The sequence below is a fragment of the Cebidichthys violaceus genome, unplaced genomic scaffold, assembly GCF_023349555.1.
Source record: "Cebidichthys violaceus isolate CVI_PGR_0920_01 unplaced genomic scaffold, fCebVio1.0.p SCAF_30, whole genome shotgun sequence".
In the NCBI taxonomy this organism is placed as follows: domain Eukaryota; kingdom Metazoa; phylum Chordata; class Actinopteri; order Perciformes; family Stichaeidae; genus Cebidichthys; species Cebidichthys violaceus.
Genome location: NW_027176484.1, coordinates 1,557,414 through 1,577,166, shown reverse-complemented (window position 1 = coordinate 1,577,166; position 19,753 = coordinate 1,557,414). Strand labels below are relative to the sequence as shown.

The 19,753-nt window shown below is 42.2% G+C and overlaps 2 protein-coding genes across 3 annotated transcripts; one reads left to right on the top strand and one right to left on the bottom strand.

The window, feature by feature from the left end:
- Positions 1–265: 265 nt before the first annotated feature.
- On the bottom strand, positions 266–10,541 carry kiaa0895l. Of its 2 annotated transcripts, none has more exons than XM_068724283.1 (7): positions 10,337–10,541; positions 8,042–8,788; positions 7,436–7,579; positions 5,516–5,648; positions 4,677–4,982; positions 3,896–3,993; positions 266–2,766 (listed from the first exon to the last, which is right to left on the bottom strand). In XM_068724283.1, exons 2-7 carry the CDS (start codon positions 8,753–8,755, stop codon positions 2,605–2,607), a joined length of 1,557 nt encoding a protein of 518 aa, XP_068580384.1. In that variant the 5' UTR covers positions 8,756–8,788; positions 10,337–10,541; the 3' UTR covers positions 266–2,604. The 2 variants fall into 2 exon arrangements, with proteins under 2 accessions (XP_068580384.1, XP_068580385.1); XM_068724284.1 differs by having other exon boundaries at positions 10,450–10,541.
- A 5,293-nt stretch (positions 10,542–15,834) lies between these two features.
- LOC137882214 (beta-1,3-galactosyltransferase 2-like) lies at positions 15,835–18,866 on the top strand. The gene is made up of 2 exons (XM_068724397.1): positions 15,835–16,137; positions 17,651–18,866. The coding sequence occupies exons 1-2, from the start codon at positions 16,049–16,051 to the stop codon at positions 18,864–18,866; spliced, it is 1,305 nt and encodes a 434-aa protein (XP_068580498.1). The 5' UTR covers positions 15,835–16,048.
- Positions 18,867–19,753: the final 887 nt, after the last annotated feature.

Below are 19,753 nucleotides of genomic sequence, written 5' to 3'. Positions count from 1 at the left end.
ACTGAAGTACAAATCTGTACTTTTACTTTCCTCGAGTATTTCCTTCCCATGCCACTTTTTATGAAGGGAAATTATGTACTTTTTACTCCACTACTTTTATGTGAATATATTATATATATTGGTGTATTAGAATTGTTGAGGGTTGGACTGATGGACAAAACAAGCCTTACTTTGGGCTTTTGGGTAATTGTCACTATTTTTACAAAGCAAACAATCAATTGACGACGTCATCCACGGCTTCATTAAAAAGAGACCAGAGAGCGTATCAAGTGTGTGTACTTTTTAATAAATAAACTGGAACTTCAAGGTCTTTTCCAGAACATAAAACATTATACATTCGTGCGTTACAAATAGGTGCATTCGTTGAGGCGGATCCGGGCCGAAGGTTTGATGACCACCTGCTCAATTTTTAAAAAAAAACGTACGTCTGCTTTCTAAATGGCTTCAATTGTAAACAGAATCAATTTCAATTACATGTCAATCCTCAAATTCAACATTTTTATAATCACAGAAGTAGAATTCACATTTTGGTCAAGTTTAAAAACCGGAACTAGTGCTGCTGTTTAGCCCAAATCCTGATTTTAATTCTGCTCGCAGACGGCTCGGCCCAAAATGAATGCCCCCGACTTGACATCTGACGTTTTAAGTGTCAAAACACAGTAAAAAGCAGCCTACAAACACACGGCTAGCTACAGCAGATGAGCTCTACGCCCATCGAAGGCACGCCCACAACATCCCCCGCTTCCCCCTCAGCCAGGGACTCCTGTCCAGGTGAAAAAAAACACCCAGAATTTAAAAAAAAAAAATGCCACTTTGGCAGTTTATCTACATGTTAAAGGAATAGCTCGACATTTTGGGGAAATTCGCTTTGTTGCAGAGAATTAGATGAGAAGATTTTGATACCACCCTCTGTAAATATGAAGCTGCAGCTGGTTAGCTTAGCATTAAGACTGAAAATGCAGTGGATTTATTGAATGGCTCGTAACCCCTCTGTGCTATACGTTAGCTTTACATTCTCACACAGTTTAAAAATCATGATTGATGTTATTAGCATTTTAGAGGTTAGCCAGCGACTGTCGATGTTGCTAACCGAAAAGAAAAGCCACGTTAGCAGAAAGCAGGCTGTGACTAGCTAGCTAATTAAGCTAACGTTAGCTCCATAAATTGGTTGGTTTGGGCAACAGTTGGGTGCGTTTTTTAAGTGTAAATTAAATTTACATTTATATAGAGTCAAAACATAACACTTCAAGTAGATATAATTCCAGTATTAAGAATGACAGAGCCGCTAACGTTAGCATAAACTCTGTTAGCATAAACTCTGTTAGCATAAATTCCACTGTGGGGAAATACTACACAGTAGATGTGCTGGTCGTCACTACACAAACTAAACTTATTAGCTAATGTAAGTAAAGCTCAGTTACTAGCCGGACATGCTAATGCATGTTAGCGCAGATAATGCAACATTACATCTTTTCCTTATTCTTTGTTCTTGTGGTTTTAGTTTTATTATTCTTTTTAACTACAACTTTTTAAACGGGTATTTATCTTTTTAGAGCCCAATGCATAAACAAGTAGCTTCAACGTGTGCTGTGCAGTTAGTTTCTAAGCTACGACTGGAAAATCGCTGCTTGAGGGAGGGTTTTAGAAAACTGTCAAATGTTGTTTTTTAAATTTTGGATGGAGCCAGACGAGCCGATTCTAAATTCTTGGTCTCAATGCTTCAGCTACATATTGAACGGGCGGACATGAGATTATCAATCGTCTCGTCTTACTTTCTGCAAGAAAAAAAAAGTCCTTTAACGTAGCATGAGAAAGTTTGGCTTCTGCAGCAGAGGGGGGGGGGGGGAAGCTCACATCACAGTAGCATATTGATGTGAAAAGACCACCAAGGACACTATTAAGACATTAACAACTCAGCTGATTATCGTCTCTTAATAACACTGATACCTTAAAAAAAAAAAACACCCTGGGGAACGTTTGAATACTTGACTGAGTCCACTGGCACTTGATTTCTTAAAGATTCATGGTCTCAGTTACTACTTCCCTGGGGATTTTGAAATGTGTGTGTCCTTGGTGTCCTTTTTTTTTAAATGCAAACAATCTAAGGCATTAAAAACAATGTTTGAAATAAAAAAATGTATAAAGCTAATACCAGAGACATTCAGTTTGTTCTCTCAAAGTAAAAAAAGAAACTTAAATAATTGCATAAATAAAGCATGTTTAAATCCGTACGTGACATGTTAGCAGTGTCCTGTACAGGCGCTGGATGCAGTGATTATGTACGAGTCTACATATATAATGTCGGTTACATCGGTAGAATTGCAGTATTGAGGTAACTTCATAGTAGCAAAGGCGAGGGGGGGGGGGGGGGGGACATGCATTGGACAAAAGTGAAAATGTAGATAGAGGTGTTAGTGTGTATGTCCCTTTTTGTTCATTTTCAAGTTTTACAAAAAAAGAAATAAAGCATTGATAATACTAGATGTTTTGAAATGATATTAAATGCACCACATGAACAGTCTGTGTACTCCAACTTCTTCGTCTTCTTGGATTCAGGTGGTGCAGGGATGGGATGGGATGGGATCGGGGTGGGGGGGGGGGGGTTTAGGGCAGCAGGTGTTGCAGCGCTGCATCGTCCAGGTCGTTGACGGCGACGATGTGATCCAGGTGTTGCAGGTAACGTTCCTGGTCTCGCATGAAGTGTGGGATTCTGGTCCGTGGGAGGACCGCCAGAGGACGCAACATCTCCACGTCTTCGAAAGACACCTGAAGACGTGGAGAAGAGTTTATCCGTGGAGGGAATCACCTATTGGACAGTTTAACTTAAAACAATACTTACAGGCCGCTGTGCAGCTTTTACTCAAGTGCTGTTGTTGAGTACATATTCAAGGTACTAGTACTTTACTTTAGTGTTTCCATTTTATGCAACTTTATAATTCTACTTATCGACATTTGTCAGACAGCTTTAGCTACTTTAAGTATTAAATGAGTCGATACATCCAACAGGAGGTTTATCAGAGCGTCACTGAAGTTTAATCATTTCCACATTTTAAAATGAAATAGTACTGTAGCTCATTTTAATCAAAACAGAGTCATTTACTCAAGAAAGATGTGAAATGTATGCAGCAGTGAGTATGTGTAGGAACACTTCCTAAATATGCTGTATTACAATAAAACAATGAAGTCTAGAATGTGTATCGTATTATTCAAGACATCAAACCTTGGATGTCAATCACAGTTTAATCATCTACATTAATATATCACATGAACCTTTTCTCTCCTATAATTGATATACATTAAAATATTTCCCTCCTAAAGTGTTTAATTAACATCTTCTACATCACTTCTGACTTTACCTAGAAAGCCCTGCAGAGGGCAGACACTGCACACTATCTACTTCGTTGTAAAAATGTCTCATCTGCATGTTAAGGTTGGACTTCTTATTTTGTTATATTTCTTTATGTTTATATCTCTATCAGTCTCTCTATGACTGATTATTCACAGAAATGTAATTATTTTATCTTGTTATATTTTACGTTTTGAATTATATATACTTATATTGTTTTTTACTTTGCACTTTGCTTTATTAATAGAGTTTTGTCATGATTATTATTTCATGGTTTTGTATATTTATGTGAAACCATTAAACGACGTGTAACTCTGTGTTTTAAAGACGGTATAGAAATAAAGTTTTAGTTTAGTTTAGTTTTTTTCCGGTCATTTGTTCACAATACAACAATTTGACCAAACAGTTATGAATGTGGTTGAATAGATAAACCATTAAATTAAATTTCTTTACCTGCTTACAGTATTTTTGCATGTAAACATACAGTAGTTTTGTTTATTACTTTATTGGTAGTAAAGGCTCTTATCATTTAAAGGTGCCGAAACTGACCTTGCCTAAAGAAGTCAACATCTTGAAGTCTATGGTTCTTCGGTATCGGAGGATTCGGAGGATCCCGTCCAGATAAACCTGGTCTTTACTGAAGCACCCTGAGACAGAAACACACAACATGCAGGAAGTGTAACACATGTATAACTGTGTATTACTGATGGAGCAGACATGTACACTTTCAGTTTGCTTTAGTCAGCGAAATCTCTCAAAAATGTTCTGCACAGCTGTTAAATATTGTCTCTGGTAGCGACCTGTCAATCACTGTGTAGCCCCGCCCCTAAAGCATCCCCTGCTTTATGGTCTGTTTGACTCTAAATGGAGCATAATGTACTAAATGAACATCATGTTGTATTGAAGAAGACTTGAAACTAGAGATTGAGACCATAAACTCATGTTTACAATGTTTACTGAGGGAATAAATCAAGAGAGAAGTAGAGTCATTTTAGACTAGACTTCTATACAACCAGAGGAGTCGCCCCCTGATGGACACTAGAGAGAATGCAAGTTTTAAGACACTTCAGCTTTGGCTTCACTCGGCAGAACCGGAGGTTGCCGCCTGTTAAAAGATATTAGTCAGGACTTATTCAGGACTTTCTATTCATCAGATGACCATTAACTTGGAATGACGCCAAACAACAATAATAAAGTGTTATTTGTTAGTTTGATAAAGGCATCACAAAAGTCTTTGTTATGGCTGAAAAGTTAAAGGGATTAAATTAGGTGCAGCGTAATTAAACAGTCTGGCATTCATATATTCCCACGCGTGCGTGCGTGCGATTACCTGGCTGCGAGGTGTCCGTCTGTCCCCTCTTGGCTCTCAGGCAGTACTCCCAGCGGACGTCCGGGTCCTGGACGAAGCGAGCGATGTGGCCGAAGAGCCGGCTGAAGCTCATGCTGGTGGCGTGGTACACCGTGTAGTACAGCAGGGCGGCGCGCCACAGGTAGGGCTGCTTCCGTAGCAAAACACTGTGCAGGCTGGCCAGGCCCTCCTCCGTGGGATTGGCCGGCTTGAGGCCGAACTGCTTCCTGCCCTCGGCGGTGGACCACGGCTGCAGGTTGTTGTTCACCCCTCGAAGGTAATGTGTACCTGAGGAGTGTTAAAAGATTTTATTTGACCTTTTTTTTTTAATTTTTATTTGATCATTATTTTATATGCATGTTCCAGGAAGCAACCTCTGGTTCTGCAGAGTGAAGACAATGCGGAAGTGTCTTAAAACGTGCATTGTCTCTACTGACCAGCTGCCTGGTTTTTACATATTGAGTCAGAGCAATGTGAGGCACAAACTGTTTAAAACTTTAAAAATGAGACATTTTTAGGTGACCAAAAAATGTTGTTGTGGCGACCATGTAGCGTCATTAAAGCTTAAGGTTTGACTCTAAATGGAGCATAATGTACTAAATGAACATCATGCTGTATTGAAGAAGACTTGAAACTAGAGATTGAGACCATAAACTCATGTTTACAATGTTTACTGAGGGAATAAATCAAGAGAGAAGTAGAGTCATTTTAGACTAGACTTCTATACAACCAGAGGAGTCGCCCCCTGATGGACACTAGAGAGAATGCAGCTTTAACACATGAAGCGTCGGCGTTAATCGGTGGGCTAAGCTGCAGCGTACCGATCTCGTGCCGCAGCATCCCCTCCAGCCAGTGCTGTCGAGCTCCGGCCAGGTTGATGGTCAGCGTGGGCCGACAGCTCTCCACCACCATCACCGCCTGAGACAGCAGCTCGTCGGACAGACGCACCACCACCTGCGGACACGAACACCGTCACCACTGACCTCCGTCCTCTTGTCCTGCTTGTTGCTCAGCTTGTTCAGTCGCAATCAACAGTTTCTATTTTAAGAGAATAAGTGCTGCCAGATGTTGTAAATGAGACTGCTGTTGTTGTGTCACTCGACAAGATCAGTGTCAAGTTTAAGAAAAAAAAGCACATAAAACATTTTGTGTGCATGCATTAATAAAAGTGCAGCAGAAAACAACTAAAATCGTGAAAAGTAAAGTGCAAATGGCGGCAGTATATATACTGTGTATATACTGTGTGTGTGTATATATACACATATTAAAAGCCAATGGGATTTTTCCTTTGGATTATTGCAGAAAATAAGCTCTTTAATGTTTATGATTCTTACACGTTTTGTTCGTCAAGATAATAAACCACACCTTTATGATTTCTGAAGCATGAAAACAATAAGCGGAGGTAAAGCGCTGGCACTGGACTGTGAAGGAGCTCCGCCACGGTCACATGAGTGAGAGTTTACACAACGAGGCTGTGGAGTCACCAGAGGGGTTTTAAACTGACGTGTGTTAAAATGTTAAAAATGGGATGAGACATGGGAAACAGGAAGTGCAACGATGACGTCTCATTTCCTGGTTTTCGGACTCATATCCAAAATTTTCGGACTCATATCGGGAATCATTTCACAGCTTCGCTGAATACTCGGTTCTGATTGGTCAATTTCGGCATTCTACAATCAGTTATTCCTTTATAGCGGACCGCTGTGATAACAGACGCAGTTCTGATCTCCATACGCAGCTAGACGACTTTTCTGTCTTTAGCTGAAGCAATAAAATCATTTTTAAAATGAAATAAAATCATTTTTAAATCAATATTTTGTGTGAAACTGTTGTCGCGTTAAGCACCGAGCAGCGTCTTTAGGACTCCCTCCTGCAGCACGCCGTAGACAAATCGTTTCGGCTCTTCTTCCAAATGTGTACTTTGCAGTATTTGTGTAGGAGCGGTCGTGCATGTTCGACTTGTGCAACATGGAACAAAGTGCGCTGCAGTGAGGACACTTGGTGGCTTCAGCAGACGCCCGCGGGGGTGAAGGGCGGGGAGGGTGGAAGGTAAACAAAATGAACACAATGAACACATTAATTCATCCTCAAAGATTCCTTTAAACAGCCCAGGGGAGGGGAGGATGTTCCTCCACTGGATTACTGTCATAAAAACGGTCAAAACAAGAGATGAGACAAAACAATGAGAGTTTAGTGCCGACTGAAGATTACACCTGATCCTTTGTTTACTTATAGGGCAGTGGGACTATATCAAAATCAGAATCATTTTTCAGTATCAGTATTTTAAGTCTCAAATTCTAATTCTTTTACTTCTTTTACGTGTGATTCTTATTATCTTTATATTTTCATTGCCAACAACTGCTTCTCTGTATTGTTACGCACGTCAATAAACATAAAACGTGTGGTAATCCACCTGTAAACTTCTAAAGGCGTGTCCAAAAATCAAGATCGAAGACGCTTCGCTCCCCGCAGTGCATTTCCTCTACGTCGCTATCTTTGAACATGTGACGCAGACCTGAGGTGGAAAAAGCTGAAATAGATTAAAAAAAATTCGGCCGTGTTGTTACTTCATCGTTGGACCAGAACCATTCCGGAGATGCACTAAATAGCTGCTTCAGTTCCACGAGATCCTGGCTTCGTTTACACTGGCTCAATGCCCCGGACTCTCTGGAACACTTGAAAAGAAAAAGTAGCCATTGTTTAATGTCATCGCCTGTCCACCTCGTGAGAGTCACACTCACCTCTCCCACGCAGCCTTCTTTCTGCAAATATTTGCGCACAGCGGCCCACACTTGACTTTTCGGGAGCACGCTGCCGCCCGTCACCTCCTCGAAGTTCTCATAGGAGCCGAACTTCTTCAGGACGCACTCCATGATTCCCACCGCCTGCAGTTAGGACAAGAAAAGTCATCATAGACATCGTTTGAACTCCACAGACTGTATTAGAAGACGGCGGAGTGACCAGGCGGCAAACCACCGGTTCTGCCGAGTGAAGGGACGTCGAACACCGCCCTGGTAGCGGTAGCGACCTGTCAATCACAGGGTAGCCCCGCCCTAAAGCATACTAAATGAATCAATTCACTAAATGAACATCATGCTGTGTTGAAGAAGACTGTAAACTAGAGATTGAGACCATAAACTCATGTTTACAATGTTTACTGAGGGAATAAATCAAGAGAGAAGTAGAGTCATTTTAGACTAGACTTCTATACAACCAGAGGAGTCGCCCCCTGATGGTCATTAGAGAGAATGCAGCTTTAACGCACTTCAGCATCAGCTTCACTCTACAGAACCGGAGGGTGTCGCCTGATGAACTCACAGGCGATCCGTGGAGGTTTGGTACTGTACCTGTTCAAGGAAGAGGCCTGAACCCTCTTGGTACTTCTCCAACACACTCCTGGGCTCCGGCTGTGCGTACTCAAACTGAGGCTCGTACTTGTAGTCGGACTGGAAGAAAGTCTGCTTCTCCTGCTCCAGGTTCAGAGGCCTGAGGGCGACGAGCAAGCAGGGCCTGTAGGGCACGGACGGCTTCCTGCTGATCTCCCTCTTCGCGATGTGCGGCAGGGAAGTGGCAGGTCTCATTTGGCCCCTGCCAACCCGGAGCCCCGGGGAGTAGTTGACGGAGCAGGTGCTCTCGCTGCGGCGCATCCAGCCGCCCGCGCCCAGGCTGGGGCTGGTCAGGCTGCGAGCCGGAGGCGGCGGGGCGGCCGTGCCGCTCCGCCAGGGCGGCTGCACGATGCGCCTGTCCGCCATCTGCTCCTGAGACCATCGCAGGCGCTGGGGCGTTATCTCCAGGCTGAGGGGCCGGCGGAGCGGCGGTCTCGCCGTGGCCCCCGATGACGATGAGGGCCTCCTCTGCGCTACCTGGCCGCTGTTCGTCTGGGCCGGAAGTCCATTGTGGGACACCTTCTCCTTCTTCGCGACATTGCTCGGTTTGGCCGGCGATCTGGACGTGGCGGCGGTTCTGGGCGCTCGCACACCTGGCTCCAACGGGTCCCTGCTGCTCCCAACGCTTTCAACCTCGACCTGATCCATGAAGACTTCACCCGAGTCCAACACCATCACCACGGTCGCTACGCCTCAGCCTCGAGCTCTCTGTGGACAGACGGATTCATGGATACTGTTACTGTTTCCTGCCCGGTAACTACAGATGTATTATATTACTGCTGCATTTTAACTCTTTAAATACTATTCTGATTTTAGTTTCACTCACCCCTCATTATATATTTGTTTACTTTCTCTATTTATCTGTATTTATTTCTCTCCTTGTGCTGCAACAACCACATTTCTCCTCTCGGGGTCTTATTTCAAGCAGATGATTCTTTCATAGTTGTACTCAGTGGTGGAAGAAGTATTTAGATCTTTTACTTAAGTAAAGTACTAATAAGACCCTGTGGAAAGTACTCCACTGCAAGTAAAAGTCCTGCACTCAAAACTTAAAGCAAAGTAAATAATAGTAAAATTACTATAATAATATTATATCTGGATTAGTATTACCGCTGCATTAATGTGTGTGTGTGTGTGTGTGTGTGTGTGTGTGTGTGTGTGTGTGTGTGTGTGTGTGTGTGTTGCATTTTAACTCCTTTATATCCTGCTGGCTACTTTAATGTACATCAATGCATCATATTCTATAAGATCATCATATGTTTGTAGTGTCGCTGGAGTAAAAAGTACTGAGATGTAGTACAGTAAAAGTACAATATTTACCTCTGAGATGTAGTACAGTAAAAGTACAATATTTACCTCTGAGATGTAGTACAGTAAAAGTACAATATTTACCTCTGAGATGTAGTACAGTAAAAGTACAATATTTATCTCTGAGATGTAGTACAGTATAAAGTACAATATTTATCTCTGAGATGTAGTACAGTATAAAGTACAATATTTATCTCTGAGATGTAGTACAGTATAAAGTACAATATTTATCTCTGAGATGAAGTACAGTATAAAGTACAATATTTACCTCTGAGATGTAGTACAGTAAAAGTACAATATTTATCTCTGAGATGTAGTACAGTATAAAGTACAATATTTATTTGATGTAATGAAGTATGTCGAATGAATGGAAATACTCAGAGTACAAAAACCTCAATTTTGTTATCTTTTTACTTCTGACGAACAGATTTTCCAATAAGTAAATAATGGAAGTCACTAGGAAGTCACACAACGGGGATTGATGAAAGTATTGCAATATTTACAAATTTGCAGTTTTACTGTCTTTAGTAACATTCCCAGAAAAAAAGAAAAAAAACTTGCACAATTCCTTTGTTTCCTCTCAAACAGAACCAAGCAGCACTAACACCCTAAAGATGACCACTTCTAAGTACACTTGTGTAAGTGTACTTAGTCAGGACTCCACCACTGGTTCTGCTCTTTGTTGCTGGTTAAAAATGGAGGTGACGTCAGTCACTGCCGCTAGATTATAATTAGATTACAGTTGAGAGAATGAATGGCAGCAGGTCAGCAGCGTGTCAGCGGACGTGTCAGTGATCATGGAGGAGCCACAGAACAACAGACAGTAAAACAAAGTATCACCAAGCTAATATGTACTTGTTGTACACTAAAGAGAGAAAGAAAGAAGAAGAAGAAGCTCCACAGTGATTCATTCTGCAGACTATCCCAGTGAAGAGCCCTTTAACTCACCAGAGCACCAGAGTCCCGGGACTTCTCCTCGATTTCGGCCGTTTTCATTCACTCATACCGGCGGCGGCTGCGGCTCTACACAGCGGTGTGTGTGTGTGTGTGTGTTTGTTTACCGGTAAATGATGGCGTTGATGTGCGGGTAACGGTTCACGGGGCCTGAGGCGCCTGCCTGGTCCGGCCAGGAAGCGGCTGTTGTGTTGGAAGTTATGACGCGGCACGCCCGGCACATGACGCTCCCCTTGCGTCATTACGTACAACCCGGAAGAAGAAAGAAAGAAAGAAATAGGATGAGAGCCCGTGATGCCCTTTTATGCACATTGTCTATATCTATCGATATTTATATATAGATGTGTAGATATATATCTATATATGTCCACAAGTTGTATCAATAAAAGCAAAAATAAAATCGATTTAATGAATTTAATAGTAATAAATATACTGAATATACAAATTCAAAACCAAGAGGTATTCACACCAGAATCAGAAATGGTTTATTTTTCAGATGTGTTTGCACATACAAGAGGTTTTTACTCTGTAGTTGGTGCATGACAATAAACAGTGGAATAGTATAAAGAACACAAAATTAATGAAAATGTACAATAGAACATGAAAGATGGCAACGGCGGCGCATGTAGGCTACATGCCAGTAGCTCCCAGGAATTTCGCTACATTTGTCTTAATTTGTTGTTTTTTGTGTTCATCAAGGATCATTCATTGTCATTATGCAACACAAGAACGCACAACTAAATTCAACACATGACAAACAAAACAAAAACAGTAGTATATTCCTGTTGTGCATTTCTTTGAATTTGCATCATAAGGAATGTAAACCACAGCAATTCTCTGGACAGATAATATGGCCGACATAGTCACATTCACAATTCAACATGCGGAAAACCACTTTGAGTGCGTTTGAGCACCATGAGTCCACCTCCTCTCGTCCCACCAGCGTCCTGTTCTCTGTCCTGCTGCTGCGAGATGGAAGCTAAGCTAACCCAGCTCTCTGGTCTTAACACTCTATTTTCAACCACTCAGACATGTTTTGTCGTGGATGTCGGCCCCCAACATAAGAAAAACAATGAAAGCACTTCCTTACAGGATAGATTTACATTGCTCACATATAGCCGTGTTGATTATTGGCGTCTGATTGTTCCCGTCGTCCATACAGGCCCTCTGAAAGTGACTTCACTGCGAGTCTTCAGGGACGAAAGATGTCGTAGGAGCCATTAGTTATGTCTGTGTATGACGTCTGTTTGTATTGGGAGTTTACCTCAAGCTGGTGGCAGTGTGGCAGCTAATTTGTATATGGGGCACAGGTGCAGACAGCTCACACGGTTTTTACCGCTCGCAAGACATCATAGCATCACGTGTGAACCGAAAACCTAATCAAACAGGAACCTCACCCAGAAGTTAAATAGCCTGGAATGTCGTTATTGAAGGGAGTAAAAAAAAACATTGGAATTAGTCCCTATAGTACAATAATGACTTCTTAACTTCATCTGAAGATGATCTGAACTACACACGTTAAGAGGACATCATCAAGTCCTCCACTTTCCCACTTTTTGCTCAGCAAGATAACCCACCACACAATGGAACTAGAACTAAACTAAAAACAGTGGAACACCCGATTTGTTTTTATTCAGATTGCAGAAGCAAATATTTACCTCGGTCTCCCATTAGTGACGATCCTCCTCCTCCTCCCATACACCAGGTGTCCCCTGTGTCTTTTGTTACGATCACCTGAAGAACATATCAAGGATTAGAGGACTTGTGTCTCAACAGGATTTGGAAAAACTTGTCCATGCATTTATCTAAAGTAGACTGGACTACTGTAACGGTGTGTTCACAGGTCTCTGCAAAACGTCAATCAGAAAGCTGCAGCCGATTCAGAACGCTGCAGCTCGAGTCCTCACTAAGACCAAGAAAGTGGATCACATCACTCCAGGTCTGAGGTCTTTGCACTGGCTTCCTGTACAACAAAGAATTGACTTTAAATTCCTGCTGTTGGTTTATAAAGCACTGAACGGTTTAGGGCCAAAATACATCTCTGATCTGCTGCTACCTTATGAACCATCCTGACCCGAATGAATTGCCTTGTTGTTGAAATGTGCTATACAAATAAACTTGCCTTGCCTTGCAGGTGCTGATTGGAGGGTCATCAGCTGGATGAGCCTCACCTGTGCCGGTGTGGCTCTCCCCGTTAAAGGCCTTCTTCATTTGGCTGTCTCTCTCTGGGAGAGGAGATCCTTTCTGCCATCGGCATTAAACTGTTCTTTTGGTTAAATATTTCTGTTACAGCTATTCACTCTCACACACACACACATGCACACACATGCACCTCAGGACTGACAACTGATACCTCCTGCTTGTGTTGTTCATTTTATGATTGTGTGAAAATAAAAATGCTTTTCTCAGCAGCCAGCTCGTTTGTCTCCCTGGTTTGTTGCCGTCTCTGAGCCGGGCTGTGACATATTACTTTACAACCACTATGGACAAGAGGAACAAACAGCCACCGACAACTCAAGAAATACCACTTCTGCCACTGAGGCTATTGTTTTTGCTCTTTAAGATGCGGGTGGTTTCGTACCTGTGCTGAGCTAGTTCTGGCTATAAAGACAAGATACCAATCTAAACAGGACATGGATAATCCAGTTACACAAACGCTCTGTTAGCTCTGGAGCCTTCACCGATCTCAAACGGGTTCTTCATTGTGTCGGGCAGAAAGCAGTGTTGACACACCCATCGTGGTGACCCGTTTGTCTTTTTAATAACGTGGACAAACAGTTTCATTGTTGAAGACACACTTTTTTTTCTAAGATTTCGCACTTTGAATTAAGGCATCAACCAATCACAATGTGCAGAACGGGGTTTCTTTTTTTTTCTCCAAGGCGGCAGCAAAAAGTCTGATATTAAATTCATCTTCACAACAGTGTTTTCCTCAGCAGCTGAAGAGTCGAGCTTCATCAGCATTTAACCAGATCTGAATCCATGTGGGTTTTTCAGCTTTTTAAACTAAAGTTTAAAACAGGTTGCGCCTCACATAGAAATCAATTGTTATGACTAAATATTAGTGCTGGGCAACGATTACAATTTTTGAATCGCGATTAATCGCATTGTTATGCGTAAAATTCAATAATGAATACCAAAGTTGAGCACTTTTATTTTAAAAGTATGAACAATAGTGCAATAACATTTGGTTTGCAAACACTTTATACAAAACAGGTTCTGCTGACTCTACTTCTCTCTTGATTTATTCCCTCAGTAAACATTGTAAACATGAATTTATGGTCTCAATCTCTAGTTTCTCATCTTCTTCAATACAGCATGATGTTCATTTAGTACATTATGGTCCATTTAGAGTCAAACAGACCATAAAGCAGGGTGTGCTTTAATGACGCTACATGGTCGCCACAACAACAACATTTTCCGGTCACCTAAAAATGTCTTATTCAGTGTTTGGTTGTACTTAGCTCCATCCTCTTGTGTCACTTCTGGTTGCAAAAAAGCAAGATGACGACTGCTAAAATGTCAAACTCGAGGCCTCAAATCAGTCCACAAACCAGTGGGTGACGTCACGGCGACTATGTCCACTTCTCATATGCAGTCTATGGCTCTAAGGCTCTGTAGTCCGAAACCAAGACGTTTCATTTAATTACTCCTTTCAACCATGACAAAGGCAGCACACACCAGAGCCACTCCTTCCTACCTTTCACAATAAAAGCGAGTGTTTTTGCAAATTTTGTGTCGTAAATTGTGTTCAAGAGAGGTAGTTAAATGGATTAAAACCGTTTTCAGCCACGCTCGTGGTCTTTATTAGAGGATGATGTTTGCATAGTTGCCATCAATTGACCACAGCTCTCCATACCGTCCCGTGTGTAGGAAGTCACTGCACACGGCCACCGTTCACAAAGAACATGGTAAAGTTCGTAAATCCCTGTTTCTACGGATTAGGGGCCGTTTCACATGTCTCCTTTTTTTTTTGTTGGCGCCCTGAAATCCCTTATTTCTCTCAAGGTGAGCTCCAAAGAAAAAGCAACAACGCTCCCAAGCACCTATTTTTCAGGGCTTTGCCCAATAGTTCCCCTTTTTGGAGCCCTTCAGCGCAGTAATGTGACGAGAAACAACCAATAACCGGATGATATCGCTTCTTTCATCAGTAAATATCAGCGAAGAGTAAATGAATAGAGACGTTAATCATTTTAGTGCAGGACTAGGCAGACTTTTACGATCTGTACCTTGGACTTCTTTTCTGGCCAACGGCATCACAACATCCAGTTGAACGGCCAAACGAAAGATTAAAAAAGTGGAGCAGTAAAGCTACTGGGAGGGATTTACGGTACTGCGAATCCGTTAATCTTTGATCTGACTTTGTTTAGTGTAGTCAGCTAGTCAAATTACTGCATCATCCCCGTCATATTGCGCAGGTGTCGGTTGCTTCCTCTCTTCCACTCTCAGGTCAAAGTTGGTCAAACTTTCTGTGTTAAGACCCGTGGTGACCGAGCTTTTGAGGCAGTAGCAGCAAAGCTATGAAATGCTCTGCCTTCTGTGGATTTGTTTAAAAATCACCTTAAGACACACCTGTTTAGACTGGGTCAAATTCATGCTCCAGGTCTACTTTTAATCGATGCTTTTATTGTGTATTTTACTGTTTATTGTAAATGATTGGCCCTTGTACGGTCACATTGTGTTATTTATGTTTTCTCCTGTTAAGCATTTTATCTGTGAAAAGCGCGATATAAAATAAATTGTACTTATACTTACTTACTCGGTAACGGCAGGCAGCCTCAAGTACCTCGGATAAAAAGGATGAAAGCGGCACGGCTGTTGTTTTTAGACGCAACATGTGACACCCCTCAAAAAAACAACACAAAGAAGTAGGAGGATTTTTTTCAATACATTCAGGAAACACTTCATTTTATCACAAACACTCAACATCAACACATCTGGAGATACGTGGTTTTACCTGGACAGGAAGGGGATGAAAAACCGTAGAAACGTATGTAATGTAGTAAAAAGTACAATATTTACCTCTGAGAAGTAATGGAGGAGAAGTTGCACAAAATGGAGACACAAGTAAAATACAAGTGTATTTAAATTTGTACTTGAGGATATGTACTTGCATTCCAAAACTGGTTTTACTCATTTAATCCCTCCTCTTCACTACTTATGACGGATACACAGGAACAATTCTACAACCCTGTCAAAAAATAACGGATCTGGAAACACACCTTGGTACACAAACAACCTGCTGCTGAATCAGTACAACCACATACCCCAGACCCCTCTTTCAACACACACACACACACACACACACACACACACACAGGTGTTAGCTCAGGGGAGCCGTTTCTTAAAGCCTTTAAAGCATTCCCGGCTTTACGTCAGCTTTGAGGGAAAAAACAACATAGGAAAAAACCGAGGGGTGGAGCAAACGTAGGTGTGGTTACAGGTAAAAGGAGCCACAGTGCCATGGTTACTTCAGCAGCCCTGGAGCTGGCTGACAGCAGCAGGACGCACAGTCTGTTACAGAGATGTAACACGGATTTGGGATCAACCGCTTGGAGATATGATTTTTTTTTTTGTGTTTCTTTTGCAGTTTGTCCTCACAGGTAGCAGGTGTGAGTCTCACTTCAACTGCAACTGAATGCCTCCAAGTCGTGTCATGAATTTTTCAGTGTCACATTTTTTTTTCTGCTCCCCATTTCTAATATAATGAAATGCATTTTTAAAAAAAAGGACGACAATCAACGTCTGGGGAGTGTCAACATGCCGGAGAGTGGCTCTGCTACGGGAGGGCAAAGGTATGTGAGCCTTTTAAAATGTATCACCTGTATTCATTAAGCTGTTTTCTGTGTGACGGGGGCACAGATAAGAGGAAGGACGGCGCTGCGGTTCCTTAGAAAAACCCTGATGGGGGTAATTTATGAACAAGACCTTCAGTCTGTATGAGAACTAGAACATTTCATCTGTAAAACGGCTCATAAGAACCTGCGTCGCAGTAAAAAAGAGAGACTTTTACAAGTACTACTGTTAATTTACTCCCAGTACTCAGACAGTTTACGTAAGTAGAAATAGCAATACTGCATGGTGGAAGTATTCAGACCTTTTGCTTAAGAAACAGTAGTAATATATGATATATATACACAATCTCTTTCCATTCGGCACTTGTTTTAGTATCACTTCTTATACACTTTACATTTGTACTCTTTTGGTGTATTTTATTTTTTCTATTATAGTTTTCTTACTTTATTCAATTACCTCACTCTTATTGCTATTGTGTTGTATTTTCCAATGGTGTCAGTATTATTTCTTTTACGCTTAATAATTGTTTAGTTATCGTTTATATTTTTATTGTAATGTTTTTTATGTTATTCTTCTGTTGTAACTTTAATGAAACTCCTTCAGGATTAATAAAGTTCTTTCTTATCTTAATACTGCAGTGGTGGAAGAAGTACTCAGACCTTTTACTAAAGTAAAAATAACAATACTACAGTGTGGGAAGAAGTACTCAGACCTTTTATCAAAGTAAAAGTAGCAATACTGCAGTGTTGGAAGTATCGTTTACTTAAGTAAAAGTAGCAATACTGCAGTGTTAGAAGACATACTTATATCTTTTACTTGAGTTAAAGTGGAAATACTGCAGTGTTAGAAGAAGTACTCAGATCTTTTATCGAAGTAAAAGTAGAAGTACAACATCTGAAGAGGAAGCGTGGGGATTATGTGCAGCGAACTTTGAGAACATCACCGCCCAAACACCACCAAACTGCCACCAAAACACCAAACACCACCAAACTGCCCCACAGAGGAGAGGGAGGAGAGGGAGGAGAGGGAGGAGAGGGAGGAGAGCCGAGAAGGAAGCTAAGCTAACCCGGTTAGGACCCGAGGCTACTCCACTACCCAGCATGCTGCTGGCTGTCTGATGTCCGGTCGCAGAAAAATAAGATGGATGAAAGCAGCGGGAGGTCGCTGACTGTTGAGCCCACGTCTGCATGGACAATGTTTTCCTCATGTTGAATTTTTAACGTGAAGATGTCGGCCATATTATCTGCCCTGAGAAACGCTTTTGTTTCTGCTGTTTACATTCATTACAGATGCAAATTCAAAGAAATGCACAACAGGAATGTACCACTGTTTTTGTTTTGCCATGTGTTTGAAACTGAATTTCATTTAGCATCCCTGTGTTGCATAATGACACTAAATGATCCTTGAATCCTTAAATGTGGTGGCAGAAAAAGTACAATAAAATATGTGTACTCGAGTAAATGTACTACTTTTCCTCTCCGCCTTGTCTCACTGTCTCCTCTCTGCTCTCAGCCAGTGGACGGTGAATGCTGGGAAACCGCCGGAAAGCAAGAGACGGTGTAGTTCCTCGCGCTGCCAGTGCGCCTTCCTCTTCCTGGTGTTGATGGTGGTTTTCTTTGTCTACAACACAAACATCAAGGATATGATGCCCGACTGGGACTCAACAAAATGGTGGAATGCATCTGATAGTCAGAGGCAAAATGTCATCTCTCCCAACTCAAGTGGTTCCAGCGCCGCCACACCTGGATCTGAACCAAGTGGGTTTGTAATAAAGATCAGCCCTGTTCCACTTCATCAAACTGAGACCTCCTCGAAGGCGACAGACGACACTGTCGCAAACGTTTCTGTGTTGACTCCAAGCAGAGCTGAGCCACCGAGGCCTTATAAATCTCCGGGCCCCTACCTGGTGGAATACCCCTCTGAGTACCACTTCATTATAAATGAGCCAAAGACGTGTGAGCAGCAGAAGTCTTTCCTGGTTCTGGTGGTTCCCGTGGCGCCCAACAACAGGGCCCATCGCGACGTCATCCGCAGCACCTGGGGCGGTAAGGACGCGACGCTGGACAAAGAGGTGACGCTGTTCTTCCTGCTGGGGCTGCACAGCGGAGAGGGGGCGCCGCAGCTCCAGGAGAAGCTGCTGCAGGAGAGCCGCGAGCACCACGACCTGATCCAGAGCGACTTCCTGGACTGCTACAAGAACCTCACCATCAAGACCATGGTGATGCTGGAGTGGCTGGACTTGCACTGCTCCGGCGCCTCGTACGCCATGAAGATCGACTCGGACACGTTTCTGAACGTGCCCAAGCTCATCGACATGTTGGCGAACGCTCCGAAGACAAACTACATGACGGGACTTGTGGAGACAGGGGCCATGGTCCTGAGGGACCAGAGATCTAAGTGGTTCGTCCCTGTGGAGATTTACCCTTCGCCATATTACCCTCGTTACGCTTTGGGCCTGGGCTACGTTTTATCTCTTGACCTCCCTAAAAAGCTTGTGGAGGCATCCAGACATGTTAAAGCTGTTTACATTGAAGACGTGTATTTGGGGTTGTGTATGAGCCACTTGGGCATCCCTCCCACCGACCCCCCAGACCGAAATTATTTTCAGGTGTTTCCAAGAATATACAGTCGCTGTGCTTACTCTCAGCTAATAGCCACGATTACGCATCCAGACGCTGATCGTATGAGGGTTTGGAGAGACTTCAAGAGACTGGGTCAGTACTGCTGATCTGCAAAAATAACGACGGCTAAAGAAAGACTTAATATATTGATTATTGATTCATATTTATATAAACTACGATTAAAGAAATGTGTAATCAGATGTTATATTGATGTTTTTATGAGACTTAATATCTCAAATAATCACTTAATATCTTTAAATAATAAATAACATCTTTAAATAATGAGAAACTGTCTCTATATTTTGAATCAGTATCTTTAAATAATGACTCAATGTCTCAAATAATGATACTAAGTCAGAATAAAGAGATCATTTCGCATTTATTTGATAAGCTATAGGTCAAAATTTTGGAGATTTTGCAGGAGGGAAAACACGAGGAGTACCGCACTGCCTTTTGTTTTTTTAATTAAAAAAGACACGCTGTATCTTTTTTTAATTTTTGTTGTTGCTAGGCCAATAAGTGCTAACATTAGCTTAACACAAACTGAACAAACTGAATTGCACTAAATTACCAATTACAGCGCTGCATGCATGGCGTATCTTTGTAGGCCAAACCTCAGAAGTTGGCATCGCACTGGTTTTGTCGACAAAGAGCCAACATGAACACCACTTATATGATTTTTGAAGCGTGAACACAATCATCAGAAGTAAAAAGCTAACGTTAGTCTATATAGGAACTCCACCACGGTCACATGACTTCATGTTAGTCTATAAAGGAACTCCACCACGGTCACGTGACTTCACATTAGTCTATAAAGGAACTCCACCACGGTCACGTGACTTCACATTAGTCCACACAACATCTCTGGGTTCTGTTATTCCCTCACATGACTTCTCCTACCATTGTTATGCCGATGACACCCAGCTGGTCTTGTCATTTCCCCCCGGTGACACCCAAGTGGAGACGCGCATCGCTGCGTGTTTGGCTGACATCT

Coding starts and splice junctions, on each gene's coding strand:
- LOC137882214 (XM_068724397.1), top strand. CDS start 16,049: ATGAAATGCATTTTTAAAAAAAAGGACGACAATCAACGTCTGGGGAGT. Junction 16,138..17,650: donor TCTGCTACGGGAGGGCAAAG/GTATGTGAGCCT, acceptor CTCTGCTCTCAG/CCAGTGGACGGTGAATGCTG.
- kiaa0895l (XM_068724283.1), bottom strand. CDS start 8,755: ATGGTGTTGGACTCGGGTGAAGTCTTCATGGATCAGGTCGAGGTTGAA. Junction 5,649..7,435: donor AAGAAGGCTGCGTGGGAGAG/GTGAGTGTGACT, acceptor TCGTGTCCGCAG/GTGGTGGTGCGTCTGTCCGA. Junction 3,994..4,676: donor GACGGACACCTCGCAGCCAG/GTAATCGCACGC, acceptor TTTCTGTCTCAG/GGTGCTTCAGTAAAGACCAG.